Raw genomic sequence first — 14,267 nt, forward strand, 5'->3', positions numbered from 1 at the left:
AGTGTGTTTTTAAACTAATCTATTTTGCATTGAATCACACTGTGGAACATTCCAGGATAAGCAATAACGTCTCCATGGAGATAAGCATGTGAAAAAGTGTGGAGCCGAGTGGGTGTTGCTAGATTAGCTTTGTATTGCTTCCCCACACATAAGGCAGACTGTAGGTAAGTACACTGACACAGAGCTTCAGTATTTATACAGAACAACTTTATGTTACAAAGAGGAATGTGTTTGTTTAACATCAGACTCATCCTCTGGAATACAACACACTACAATACAATAATGACCTGAAGCAAAACCGTAAAGCCCCTCTGACCAATCACTCACACATCACGGTCACACTGGACGTGCTGGGTGAGGAGTCTTTACACAACAGCAGTGTGCACGAGCCGCCTCCGCACGAGAGCCTCCGCAGATTTACACAGCTGTGAATATGAGTGAGATATGAGTATATGTGAGAGTATTATAAACGTGTGTGTGACTTTATATGAGTATTATAAAACATGTGTGTGACTTTATATGAGTATTATAAAACATGTGTGTGACTTTATATGAGTATTATAAAACATGTGTGTGACTTTATATGAACGTGTGTGTAACTTTAAATGCAGCTGTGTGCTTCCTGTGCTTCTTTTCTTCCTGTTTCCTCCTCAGATCTACACGCTGCTGACTTCACCCACAGCTCTCACTCTACACTTAGGTTTCGTTTGTGTAAAAGTCAAACTCTCTGTGATTGTTCTCTGGGAGAAATGGCGCAGAAAGCACTGGACGAAGAAGACTTTTTCTGCCCCATCTGTTTGGATCTACTGAAGGATCCAGTGACTATTCCCTGTGGACACAGCTACTGCAGGAACTGTATCCAACAGCACTGGGCCCAAGAGGACGAGAAGCAGGTCTACAGCTGTCCAGAATGTCGCCACAGCTTCAGCCCCAGGCCTATCCTGGTCAAACACATCATGTTAGCAGGTTTAGTGGAGCAGCTGAAGAAGACTAGGCTCTCAGAGGCCCCTGCTGCCCGCAGCTATGCCAGACCTCAAGATGTGTCCTGTGATGTGTGTACTGGGAGGAAGCTGAGAGCTGTCCAGTCATGTCTGCAATGTGTGGCCTCTTACTGTGAGAGCCATCTACAGCCGCATTATGAAGCTGCAGCATTACAGAAACACCAGCTGGTGGCGCCATCTCACGGGCTCCAGGAATACATCTGCTCTCACCACCATAAAGTGATGGATCTGTTCTGCCGCACTGACCAGCAGAGCATCTGCTACCTCTGCTCTGTGGACCAGCACAAGGGACACGACACAGTGACGGCTGCAGTAGAGAGGGCCCATAGGCAGGCACAGCTGCCCGCCAAGAAGGCCCTGCTGCTCCAGAGCCTCCAGCACAAAGAGACAGACCTGAAGAAGCTCCAACAGGAAGCCAAGGACATCAGCAGCTCTGCCCAGAGAGCAGTGCAGTACAACAGGAACAGTTTCAAAGACATGGCCTTTCTCCTGGAGATGAAACGCTCTGAAGTGGAGGAGCAGATCCGCTCCCAGGAGCAGACCCAACTGAGCCGAGTCCAAATCCTCCAGCACCAACTGCAGCGGGATGTGAGGAAGCTGAAAAAAAGCCTCTCTGAGCTGGACACTCTGGCCCTCACCCAGGACCATAACCAGATTCTACAGTGCACTTCACTGTCCACAGACTCACAGAGCAGAGGGTCAGTCAGGGCTCACACAGAAAGAAAAAAGATGAAAGGCAACAGTTATACTCACATTATCAGTGAACAAAATTCACAAACTGGGAATGTGACAGGGGCCCAGGGCCCCTTCTGGGCCCATGTGACCAGAGCTGTGTCAGAGCTCACTGACCAACTTGAGGTCACTCTGACAAAGGGCCTGGATCGTGTTCACTGTTCACTGTCACCTAAAGTCTCCAGAAAGGACTTGTTACAATATGCTACAATCATCACGCTGGATCCAAACACAGCTAACAATAGTTTGTCTCTGTCTGATGGAAACAGAAGAGTAACATATATGGAAATAGAGCAGACATATCCTAAACATCAGGAGAGATTCATTGACAGACCTCAGGTCTTGAGCAGAGAGAGTCTGAGAGGCCGCTGTTACTGGGAGGTGGAGTGGAATGAGTTTGTCGGTATAGCAGTTTCATACAGAGATATTAGGAGGAAAGTATACAGTGAAAGTGGATTTGGATTCAATGATAAATCCTGGGGCTTAGACTGTTGGATGAAAATGACACATTTTAACTCAAAGGAATCAAAGGTCTTCGGTACGATCGAGTCCAGAGTCGGGGTTTATCTGGACCACAGTGCAGGGGTTTTGGAGTTTTACAGCATCTCTGGAAGTACCGCGAGACTCCTCCACAGAGAGCAGACCACTTTCACACAGCCTCTCTATGCTGGGCTCTGGCTCTGTGCGTGCTTTCCTGGAAGCACTGCACTTGTCCCTAAACTCAAGTAGCTGCTTTATTGTCACAGTTTGGCCTCGTCTTTGTGACTTTTATTTAGCTGATTGTGGAGGCATTTTGTGAGAGAGACTTTTTGAAGTTTAAGATTAAAATGGGTTTCAGCTACAATGTAGAACTTTAATACTTTTGGTCAATATCCAAAATCTTCATGAAATTTAAAATGACTTGTATAGAACTAAAATGTACAGATCATCTTTTGTTTAACTTACTGGCAACAATACAGTTTGGTACACTTTTAATAATACAGAACATTTAAATTAATGTGTTTAATTGTCTGCACGTTACTTTATAGTGTAACTTATAATCAGTTTCTTGTGATGTAACTCTACTGAAACTCTGCTGGATCATACTTGTTAAATCCGTCAGTGCCTGTGCCAGTGTGTGAGCAGAGAGTAAAGATCACCTCTGTAGTGAGTGTGTTTACAGTAGTGCCCTCATGAGCCGCTGTTCCATCTGTAGGCGACACTAATGCCACCGGGCTGCTGGACATACACACAATTTGTATATATGTTAACATGCAATCAATATCAAATAAAGGAATTGTTAAAATACTGTTGTTGTGTCATGTAATAGAAAAGATTATGGGTAAACATATATACAGTAACATTTGAATCTATAAATTGTTCATAGTAAATAAGCCAATCTAAATAGGTCTATACCAACAGGTGGATAAAAGCTGAGTTGGCCAGACTCTAGGGAGAAAAAGTGCCCCTCCCCATCTCTCTTTTTGTCACTGGAGTTTGTTATTTGGTCTGAAGAAATATCTAAGCTAAATGACAGTGTTTTAGCGCCCTCTGGTGGCTATACACACAACAGTGATGGAGCTAGTTAAACACAGAGTATCTTAAAGGTGCAGTATGCATCTTTTTCAGGTAGAGCGTCCATCACCTGTGTGTCTACATGACAATGCTACTGCTTTGCCTGGAATGTTCCACAGTATGGCATAGAACTTATCGATCTCCATGGAGAGAAGGTAACCTCCACCTGAAAAGTTATAGTGCATTTAAAACTACAGAAAATTATAGGCAATATTATCAAAATACAAACAATTCATGAAAACAAACTAAACCTGGACCATAAGCAGACTACATTTGGACGACTATATTTGGACTAATAATTTGAAACCACATGTTCACAAACTGTTTATTCCTTTATGCGATAGGTTTAAACTGTATATTATGGTCTTCTATGTACAAAATTATGCACTCTTACTACTCCTACTACTTATCATTATCAGGTTGTAATCATTCTGAACATCCACTTGTCCCAAACAGTGTCCACCATTGTGCATCAGAGCCCAGTGTCCCCCGGCAGGGTTCCCACAGGTTTGCTTGAAATAATTTCCCAGGACTTTTCCATGGCATTTTCTATTAGGTAAACATGTCGTCTACAACTGTGCAACCCCATTTTGTTTGTATTACAGTTTTTCAAATAAAGATGTAGACTAAGGCTATACCCTTACTTATATTCACATACACTGCCTGGCCAAAAGAAAAGCTGCCACCTGGATTTAATTAAGCAAATAGGTGGGGGTTGCTGCAGTTGGTCAGGTTTAGGTTCAGCAACAGTCTGTGCTCAAAGAATGAGGTCAGCTGACACCTGAATATACTGAATGACCAGGTTATTCCATCAATGGATTTTTTCTTCCCTGATGACATGGACATATTCCAAGATGACAATGCCAGGATTCATCGGGCTCAAATTGTGACAGTGGTTCAGGAGCATGAGACATTATTTTCACACATGGATTGTCCACCACAGAGTCCAGACCTTAACCCCATTGAGAATCTTTGGGATGTGCTGGAGAAGGCTTTGTGCAGCGTCAGACTCGACCATCATCAATGCAAGATGCCACAATGCTACTGCGAATCTGTGCCGTAATCAAAGCTAAAGGTGGTCCAACCAAATATCAGAGTGTGTGACCTTTTTTTTTTTCCTGGCGACTTTTTTTTTTTTTGGCCAGGCAGTGTATAAACATATTGTCTTTGCATTGAGGTGTCATTGCATTGTATATGTAGACATAGGCCTGTTAGACCAGCCCAAATATTTTCTTCTTCTTGTATTTTGTATCTAATTCCAAATTAGATAGAATTAAATACAAAATACTTAATTTCAGAAGTCAGTATGTTTGGGTACATTTGCATAATCCAATGTGATGCCAGGTAAGATTAAAAAAAAATTAAGGGGGGTGGTGGGATAATTTCCTTTTCTGAGTAAATAAATAAATATATTTTTTTTTTTTTTTGCTGTGATGGTGGAAGTAACAATCTCCATCAATTTGATATCCAATAATCCAGTAAAAAGGGTAGAGAAAAACAGAACATGTAGTTGCCAGGTAATTCGAGTTTTTTCTTATTTTCAATGCATTTTCCATGTCTAGAAAACAGGCCAATTATTTTCCAGGTTTTCCAGGTTTTCCAGGATGCAAGAGAACCCTGCCCAGGCCGCAGGTGGGGTTGGGGGTCTACGTGAGCCTCTTGAGCTTGCACATGTAGATAGGTCCAAAGTTAGCAGCTAAATGAGGTAGCACTAGTTCACCGACAGACAGCTCTGGAGCAAAGTGGAACGTGTTTGTGAAGTTACGTGTGAGCGGCTTCAAACTCACCACCTGGAATATGGCACATACAAACAATTAGAATCTTTAAAAGTAATATCAGATAAAAATCAATACTAAAACCAGTATCAAAATTAGATACTCATTTGAGCAAGTATCAATACTAAAAAAAGTCACATTCACAAGACAGAAATTAATATTTTAGAAATAGCTTTGGAATGATCTTGAGCTGCAGCAGAACAAGTACAAGACACAAAGCGTAGTATACAACCGTGGACCGCTATGGAACAGATCTGGACGACTGAGGGGTTACACAAATATAAGGCCACATGGGAATATAAAAGAAAGTACTATGATTAAATGTTCACATTATGTTATTGGTATTGGTATGTTATTGGTATTGAATATTGAGCCTATTCCTTAGTATCGAAATAGAGTTTGAAATTTGAGTACAACACTACAAACAGTACAGCCAGTACAGCAGGACTACAACCTGTGGAACTTGGATTTATAGGAACCATTGTTGTTTGGCAGAATCCAAATCCAAATAATAACATGTTGGATTGGTTAGCTGAGCTGGTAAAGTAGCCACAAATTGTGCAAGCAAAAGTTTGTACTTTGAAGTAATTAGTGGTAGTGGTCCAAGAAATGACTCAAGAAAAGTAAAAAATTACTTGGGGAAACTTCTACTCAAGTATGGGTAGTTGTAAGGGTAACTTTCTTGATGTATCATCTGCTGTATTATTTAAAGAGGAGGCATTATGTGAAAATAACTTTTGGGAGCTGTCTACCATGTTATAACGTTGTTCCCTCATCAAAAACATACCTGAAGAGGTTTTAGATGTCATTCATGCATGTTTCAGTAATCTAACGATGTCTCTTGGGCCCTATTCAAACCCTCCTTATGGTTAGCTGTAAGATTCTATTCAAAGCTCATTCCACAATCCCATGTCATCCATGCTCCCATACAGCAATTTTCCATAAATATACAAAAACATGATGCAAAACAATACATTTCAACTTCACACACCTGATGTGATCAGCAGTAGTTTCATTAGAGGTATGCACGCTGATTGTGTTGTGATAGCGCTCTGAAGGGGGAGTGACTTAGCCCGAGGAACAAGGGGAGCATGGCCAAAAACTACACTGAAACTTGTTAAAATGTTGTTTTCGGTAAGAATAGCATTTTCAAAACAATAAAGATTAACATGGTGATCTAAATATGCTACGTGTTACCAATTAATACCCCAGAGAAGTGTAATACCCCCTCTTTAACAATAATGTAATTGGAAGCAGACAAAAAGTCCCTCACCTGGATCTGGATACCATGCCGTTCCAGGGCCAGCTGCTCAGCCTGCTCCACCACGGCCTGGTTCTGCTGCTGGGACAGTGTGCACGTGGAGTATAGTACCTCCCCCCCTGGACAGACCGCCTCCAGCCCCGCTCTAAGCACACAAATGCTCCAGATTCAACTCATTTAGACAACATGCATTTGTAAGTACATACAGGACTAAACCAGGTCTAAAATAGGCCTGAACCAGGACTAAGACAGGATTTACACAGGTCTAAACCAGGACTAAACCAGATCTACAGTAGGACTACATAACCCTAAAGACATTTAAGGTCTTGGTTTGGTCTTGGTTTGATCCCAGTTTTAGATTGGTCCTGTTCTGGTCCTGTTCTGGTCCTGTTCTGGTCCTGTTCTGGTCCTGTTCTGGTCCTGTTCTGGTCCTGTTCTGGTCCTGTTCTGGTCCTGTTCTGGTCCTGTTCTGGTCCTGTTCTGGTCCTGTTCTGGTGCAGGTTCTAGTTTAGTTCCGTGTTTAGTCTCAGTTTAGACCTGATGTGAAAGTTCTCTAATTTATTACCAAAAGACCCAGTAAGCTATCACTAAATCAGATCTAATTAATTGTAAACCAGGCCCTGGTCTAGATCAGGTCTAAATGTGGATTAAAAAAGATCCTCACAGCAGGAGCTCAGTCTGCAGCTGTGGTAGCCTCCTCCTTTCTCCAACACGGCTCTTGCTGAAGATGTTGTTGTCTTCTTCTGTGACAGAGTGTCTGTCTGTGGTACATGGAACGTCCACTAGCACCTGGAAACACCAAACAGAAACTCAACATTTATAATCATCTTTCACTTTTGTATCCCTCCACGAAAGCATGCGTTTGGGAATCACTCTGTCAAAGGTGCCCCTCTCGATCTGCCCCCACATGGTGCCGTCGAAAGAGCTGATGCGCAGTCTGTGGTCTGAGAGCAGAGCTTTAGGGATGTAGCTGTGCAGGACCCTCCGGAGGCGCATTGTCCGGGAAACCGAAGAGTCATTCAAACACACAAAACCTATGGGGAAAAAAAACACAAGGATGAAAGGTGCACTATGGAAATTATCTGGTGAACAGTCCCCCACCTGCTCATCACCATGTAGATATTATTGCTTTGCCTGAAAGGTTCCACAAAATTAGTGTTGTCGATTTAAAGGAATAAACTTGATATTTAATGCCGAGTCCAAAAACACTGTGAAAATCCCAGCACTCTTTCTTTAAAAAATAGAATGTGATTTTCAAAATTAAATGGTAGTACTTTCTTTTATATTACCATGTGGCCTTATATCGGTGTAATCCCTCAGTCGTCCAGGTAGGTTCCATAGTGGTCCATGTGTGTATACTAGTCTATGTGTCTTATACTTGTTCTGATACAGTTCAAGATCATTATAAAGATATTCAGGAAAGATTCATTTCTGTCCTGTGAATGGAACTTTTTTTAAGTATTGATACCTGCTCAAATGATTATCTTGTTTAGATACTAGTTTCAGTATCTGTTTTTTGATACTTTTGACAACTCTGCACATTATGGCATTAAACATATCTATCTTGCATTTATTCAAGTACAAATGTTTTTATTGTTCAAAAATACTTTTGAAAACATGCATGACATGTCAGCAGAAAAAGTTACATAGTGTACCTTTAAATATCTATGTATATAAGGATGAAAAGGTGATTCAGCCCTTCATTCAGTGTTTGATTGAAGTGTTGAAGTTGAAATTTTAATATTGTGACAACACTACCTCATACCTAGTCCGTGTGTTTGCATGAAGGCCAGTGCCTTTCCTCCAGGGGCTGCACACAGATCCAGAACAGTGTGCCCCTCCCGGACATCCAGAGCCAGGCAGGGCAGGACTGAGGCGGCATCCATCAGATAGTATCCCAGGAGCCCGTTGGCATCAGGCCTGCGCAGGGAAAAACAATATTCATCAATATTCCTTAGGGGTTGAAGCTAACTAGAGGCACTCCTCTTTCTGAAACTCCGCTATGCAAGTTAGACTTTTATCCAAGCTTTTTTTTTTTTTTTTTAACACAATCTGACCATAAAGAATGAACTTCCCTAGAACTAAAACAGGTGATATGATATTTGCTGTTAAACTGTTAAAGTCCCTCTCCAAAAGCAATTGATACTTTGCAGCTGATGCCATCAAATGGGGGTGTGACTAACTAACTGAAGGCTCTGGTCTGGTTTAAGGTTTGTTACTTAAGTTACACTTTACACTAATTTCAAATAATCAATAATATACTTTGTAATTATTCTCAATCTAGAAGCCTTTAGTTCTATTTTTATTCTATATGGTTAAAAAAAAAAAAGAAAAAGAAAATTCTCAATATCCAATCGAAATATTCACTTGGGGAAAAAGGTGACTAGTGGACTTCTTAAATAATTGTTAGTTGCAAAACCCTAATGATGAGCTTGTCGTTCTAAATGCAAGTCAATGGGGGGAGGATATTGGATATATTAAGAATGAAGAACTGAATGATCAGTAGGCCTGTCACGATAACACTTTTTGATGTGTGATATATTGATGAAGATATAGACGATAATATAGAAGAAAATATAGACGATAAACAATAATACTGAAACCAATTTATGCCACTGACACAATAATCCCAAATGAGCTGCAATAAGTAAATCGCAATATCAAATGATATTTTGGCATACCATCAGAAATATGCAATAACATCCAATTTGTGTGTTGGTTGAGGTCAAGTGTTGAACAAATTGAATGGACTGTAAAATGATCCACTCTTTTCAGGTTTTGTTTCTTTTTAAAAAAAAATATTATTTAACATTTCTGGAAGCTTTTTTATTTTTTATTTTTATTTTGCAATCTTACTTTTAACTTTTCTCCCATCTCTATGCATAAATATGAGTATTACTAAAACTACAGTGAACAGTGAGTAGACTGACTCACTGACCGCGCAGGTTTGAATCGGCTGATATCTCCTTGAGGAAACACGAAGCACTTGATGTTTGCATTGAGCCCAGGAGAAACATCTGAAGTGGTCCTTAGATCACTCTGAGATTCACCCTCCACTTGAACAGACTCTGATTGTGATTCTGCAACAGACATGCACATAAAATACAAACCCCACTGTTTCTAGGGATGGGACAATAAACAAATATAATTTACCAACAAAGATAAAACCCATTATACACCAAAACAAGCTACTTATCCATAATGTTCTCTGCTAGATCATAGTTGTTTTCACTTATGACAAAGTACATGTTTTTATACTTCTACTACCACTTATAACAAAGTACATGAACTGCCGATCAATTTAGTCGACTAAAAGGGGGCATGGCAAAAGCTCACAAAACTATTGCGTATCTCTACTACACCTGCAGGGGGAGTTCTTGCAAAAACAACTATTTATGCAGAAAAAGTACTAGAAAACAATTTATTTAAAGACAGATTAAACATGGAAATCATGAGTATAATCTGCCTTTTTACATATAAATACCAAAAAAATACCAAATCTCAGTAACGTTTCCTATCTGTTGTTGTTCCATATAAACCCTTATAATTTAAACAAAATGATAAGTCAACTAATAGTCAAGTTTTGGTCGACTAAGAGTCCATCGACTGATTAATTGAGTACAAGCTTACAGTCTGAATAGTGTGAAAGTGTTAAGGCTTATGTAGTATTAATATTTTATTTAGCTATGTTCAGTTGGGGTCCGCCATGTGCTTTCTCCATGGAGATGTTACTGTACTCATTATTCTCTCCACAAACCCACAAACTCCTCCCATACTTGATTACCTTGCAGTGCTGTGCTGGTGATGAAGTCAGCACAGCCGTGATGCTGCAGCTCAGAGATGACATCATGGTGTGAGTGTGTGTTGACCAGAGCTCCGTACTTCCTCTCACAGAGCAAAGCCACCCGCACCGAAGGCCACAGGGAGCCCAGCTGAGCCCCGTACACTGCGTCCATGTGCTGTAGGGCCAGTCTGGTGGGGGGGTACTTTGGACGCGTCGCAGCCTGACAAAACATTCAGAGTCAACATAACAAGTTCTAGAGTATATTTATGAGACGTGGCCACATTTTTGTGATGTGTAGCTATTTAAATTAGACAAATACTATATCTACTTTATCTACATAATTTAATAAATCACAGTGATTCCGATATTACAGTTTTAAGTACCTGCCAGTATCCGATATCAACAGATACCATTGCAGTGACTGAAGACAGCATTTATTTTGTTAAAAAATAATAAAATAAGACAGAAGTGATCCAAATGTGTTATGTAGCTGATATTTATCTCTTAAGTAACTACAGAACAAATTGTATAAATAAAAATTCAAACATTATCAGATTTTCTGAGCCAACTGCGACCAATAAATGGACTTATTACATCAATTTACAGGTCCAACAGGAGTATCAACTGAAGTGATATTTGGAAGCCGATATCTGATCCAGCAATTTTTTCAGTATACCGGTATTGGATTGGGGGGGGGGGGATTGGGGCATCCCTCACAATATTTTTGGGGGGTAAATATTTATCATCTGTACAGTTTCTTTGTACTATTGGGAAACATTTTATTATTTTTCTGTACTACATTATAATTTGACCAGTTTGACATTATATGCTCTAAATAGCTACTACTACAACTAGTAAGTGTTTCATTCTTTTATTTTATTTATTGCAGCTCATGTTTTATTTATCAATATTGTACATTTAGACTCATTTTTGGGTTGCTTTAGGGTTATTGTGTCACTGAAATAAAATTGTTTAAATATTATTGTTTATTGTCTAAATTTCCAGAACGCTACAGAGGCTGCTGTTCATAAGCTGAGAATTGTTTCATAGATGTTCAAATTTACAATATGTATTTTTGTAGACAGAGAATATATAAATATTTTGTAATACACTTTGACACAATATAACTATGTTAAATTATATTAAATACATTACATTATAACATGATTAATACGTTTGTTATTGATTTCAAAACGCATTAATTCTTCACTTATAAATCATAAAGTGAAACAGCTAACATTTTCATCATTAGATTTCAAGTTCATTGCTATGATACAGCAGTGTTTTCATGGAGAAAACGTCTCAAACAACAACGAATAATGATGCCACTATAAACCTGTCTTCAGCACATACCCATTTCTCTTTGACTCTGTTCCTTTTGGCCGTAAAGCATCTTAAATCTTTGACTTTTCTCAAAATTAACTTTGTTTCCATGAGCAGAGCCATGTTGTCACAGTTTTTAATGTCCGACTACTTTGCTAACCTTCTAAACACAGGTTCCGGCTTCAGCAGCAAAGTAGGCGGGCATTTGTTATATTTAATTCTGTGATTGGACAAACTAAACATCAATCACTATGAAAAACCAATCAAACGCGGTTTCCGGTCTTTCCTTGACATACTTCCTGCGTGTGACCGACCTCACGTCCTCAAAGCAAGTGGTGCTGCCAAGCGGGTAGTTTACGCGTATTTAGGCTGTTTTTACCCACATTTTAAAGTTGTCAAGATGGTTTGGGAAAAGAAGATGATCGCGTACGATGACCCCGACGATGAGGTAAAGATTGAATACACATTTGACATGTTTGGGTCACGTTTCAGACACGAGTATTGGCCATTGAGCAACCCTGTAGCAGTCCTCAGGTAACCCTAGTAAACCTACAAAGCTATATTTGTGTATATTTTTAACATATCAATTATTATTCACTTAACATAACATCTAGTCTGTATTTATTATTGTAATGTTTGATGGGCTGTGAGTGATTCAAGGCAACGGATCCTTAGTTTGCCCTTGAATCCTGTAAAATAATTTTGCCTAATTATAATTCACAATATAATAATAATAATATAATAATAATGAATGTATGTCCAGGAGGAAGAGGCAGCTGAAGAAGAGGAAGAAGAGGAAGAAGAAGAAGAAGAGGAGGAGGAGATGGTGGTAAGTTGATGTGATGATTCCAGTGTGTTGAAAGTGTATGCAAGTTAGTATTTCTTATAAGATTATATTAATTTAAGCAGAGAGGCTTCCAGTAAGAATGGTAGCCCAGGCTGTGATGAGCAACTTTATTTTAAGGTTAATGTCAAGATGAATTGAGTTTTGAGATGTAATAAAGTTTCAAATGTATTGATATTGACAGTGATCTGTACTGAATTTTCTTCAACAGAGTTATTAGTAGTTAGTTGTAGTTTTTTTTTCTAGCTGTTTTTATTTATATATTTTTCTTTGCTGAAACTATGCACATGTTAAAAATAAATCCACAGCCTTTTCAGGAGGTCTCGAACAATAATAAATATACTTTTATTTTTCAGTCTAGTTAAAAATTGTAGTAGAATAGAAATTATGGACCTGCTCTCAAATGAGGTGAAGTAAAAGTAACCACTTTAAAATTAAGTGAAGTACTTGTACTTTGTTATGTTCCACCATTGGTCCTGTCAATAAAATAACAATCATTAGGCTTTAATAAATGATCTCTACTTGAATGCAAAAATAGAGGTAATACTTGTCAAGACAATAAAAGTGAAAACATTTATTTTACTAAAATGCAGTGTTAAAATATTGTCTGCACAGCAAGATCCTCCTAAGTTTTGCTGTCCCTCCTCAGGACCCTCTGGAGACGATAAGGGCCAAGTGTGAGGAGACAGAACACTGTGTCCACTACAAAGAGAAGCTGGAGGTGTGTGAGGCGCGGGTGGGCTCCAGGTCCAACACCGAGGAGGACTGCACAGAGGAGCTCTTTGATTTCCTACACGCACGGGACCACTGTGTAAGGCAAACCTCCAGTCATACATCCACAGTTTACACAGATTCATTGTATTCTCTAAAGCATTCATATCAAATTGTATGGTTAATAAAAATTGTGTCTTCTGATCTATGTTTCCTCATCACAAACATACCTGGAGTTGTTTTGTTTCATTCACACATGTTTAATTCACAAACCCTTCATATTTAGGCTGACAAAAATTCTATTTCATCTTGTGATGTCATGTGGTAATACAGGAAGTGCTCCACTGTGTTGGTATGCTCTACTGTGTTTTTAAACTCCACAGCCCCAGAAATGCCTCTCTAGTAAACAAAAAGTAAAAGGTAGCTGTTAACTTAACCTACTGCTTTGTGACATCACAAGGTGGAACTAATGATATAAAGGGTTACTCAAACATGTGTGAATGAAACAAAACACAAATTCATGTATGTTTTTGAGGCTGTAACAACAATATAACATGGCTTAAAGCTCACAAGAGCTCAGTGTGTTTTGTATAGGACCTTCAAAGCAACGGTATGTTGCCTGTGCTCTTACAGGTTAAGAAAATGTACTACAATCACAACAGTGCCTTAACCTGCAGACAGAGGACACATACATGTATTCCTTATTCTCTATATATGGACAGGCTATGCTGGATTTACAGTGCAGTTAATATAATGCAAATAGCACAAGAAAAACCTTTTTAAAAATATAATCTCATCAAGATCTGTTCTTTTCATCTCAATCTTTGTTTTAACCTTAGTCCGACTAAGGATTTATTTAAAAAAAATAAAACCTTGGTTGTGTAGTTGACAGACAATTGCATTTTAGTCATTGGAGACAACAAAGATGATCTAAACCTAAATTAACCATTTTTCTAACCACCACTACACTAACTCTTCTTGTTTTGTCTTTTTCAGGTCGCACACAAGCTTTTCCATAAAGTCAAATGACCTTGTCCACGTCCATATGAACCTTTTTGAATCTCTATTCCCCATTAACTTATCTTGTGTGAGCTGCTGGCACCCCCACTCCTCCCCCACTCCAGCCTGTAGGACACATAACAACATGGGACAGGCAGCGGCTGGTGACTCCCTCACACTACTGTGATCTGTGTGAATGCATGTGCTGCGCCAGTGATGACTTCAGATGTAAATTCATTGTTCTAAATGAAATAATAAATATTTTTTGGGTTTTCAGTCTGAA

The 14,267-nt window shown here is 39.3% G+C and overlaps 3 protein-coding genes across 4 annotated transcripts; 2 read left to right on the top strand and 1 right to left on the bottom strand.

The window, feature by feature from the left end:
• The first annotated feature begins 690 nt into the window (after nt 1-690).
• LOC117385774 (E3 ubiquitin/ISG15 ligase TRIM25-like) lies at nt 691-2,928 on the top strand. Its single transcript, XM_033983099.2, has one exon. The coding sequence runs from the start codon at nt 750-752 to the stop codon at nt 2,460-2,462; it is 1,713 nt and encodes a 570-aa protein (XP_033838990.1). The 5' UTR covers nt 691-749; the 3' UTR covers nt 2,463-2,928.
• A 1,786-nt stretch (nt 2,929-4,714) lies between these two features.
• nsun4 (NOP2/Sun RNA methyltransferase 4) lies at nt 4,715-11,587 on the bottom strand. Its single transcript, XM_033982366.2, has 8 exons — nt 11,461-11,587; nt 10,108-10,327; nt 9,262-9,403; nt 8,089-8,243; nt 7,197-7,357; nt 6,988-7,112; nt 6,336-6,468; nt 4,715-5,077 (listed from the first exon to the last, which is right to left on the bottom strand). The coding sequence occupies exons 1-8, from the start codon at nt 11,551-11,553 to the stop codon at nt 4,934-4,936; spliced, it is 1,173 nt and encodes a 390-aa protein (XP_033838257.1). The 5' UTR covers nt 11,554-11,587; the 3' UTR covers nt 4,715-4,933.
• Nucleotides 11,588-11,725: 138 nt separating this feature from the next.
• On the top strand, nt 11,726-14,267 carry LOC117385097 (cytochrome b-c1 complex subunit 6, mitochondrial-like). Of its 2 annotated transcripts, none has more exons than XM_033982362.2 (4): nt 11,726-11,878; nt 12,194-12,259; nt 12,924-13,085; nt 13,982-14,267. In XM_033982362.2, exons 1-4 carry the CDS (start codon nt 11,831-11,833, stop codon nt 14,012-14,014), a joined length of 309 nt encoding a protein of 102 aa, XP_033838253.1. In that variant the 5' UTR covers nt 11,726-11,830; the 3' UTR covers nt 14,015-14,267. The 2 variants fall into 2 exon arrangements, with proteins under 2 accessions (XP_033838253.1, XP_055084719.1); XM_055228744.1 differs by having other exon boundaries at nt 11,735-11,878; nt 12,194-12,256.

The sequence above is a fragment of the Periophthalmus magnuspinnatus genome, chromosome 17 (genome assembly GCF_009829125.3).
Source record: "Periophthalmus magnuspinnatus isolate fPerMag1 chromosome 17, fPerMag1.2.pri, whole genome shotgun sequence".
NCBI lineage: Eukaryota > Metazoa > Chordata > Actinopteri > Gobiiformes > Gobiidae > Periophthalmus > Periophthalmus magnuspinnatus.

Coding starts and splice junctions, on each gene's coding strand:
- LOC117385097 (XM_033982362.2), top strand. CDS start 11,831: ATGGTTTGGGAAAAGAAGATGATCGCGTACGATGACCCCGACGATGAG. Junction 11,879..12,193: donor ACGATGACCCCGACGATGAG/GTAAAGATTGAA, acceptor ATGTATGTCCAG/GAGGAAGAGGCAGCTGAAGA. Junction 13,086..13,981: donor TACACGCACGGGACCACTGT/GTAAGGCAAACC, acceptor TGTCTTTTTCAG/GTCGCACACAAGCTTTTCCA.
- nsun4 (XM_033982366.2), bottom strand. CDS start 11,553: ATGGCTCTGCTCATGGAAACAAAGTTAATTTTGAGAAAAGTCAAAGAT. Junction 9,404..10,107: donor CACCAGCACAGCACTGCAAG/GTAATCAAGTAT, acceptor TGTCTGTTGCAG/AATCACAATCAGAGTCTGTT. Junction 5,078..6,335: donor GGCATGGTATCCAGATCCAG/GTGAGGGACTTT, acceptor GCCATATTCCAG/GTGGTGAGTTTGAAGCCGCT.
- LOC117385774 (XM_033983099.2), top strand. CDS start 750: ATGGCGCAGAAAGCACTGGACGAAGAAGACTTTTTCTGCCCCATCTGT.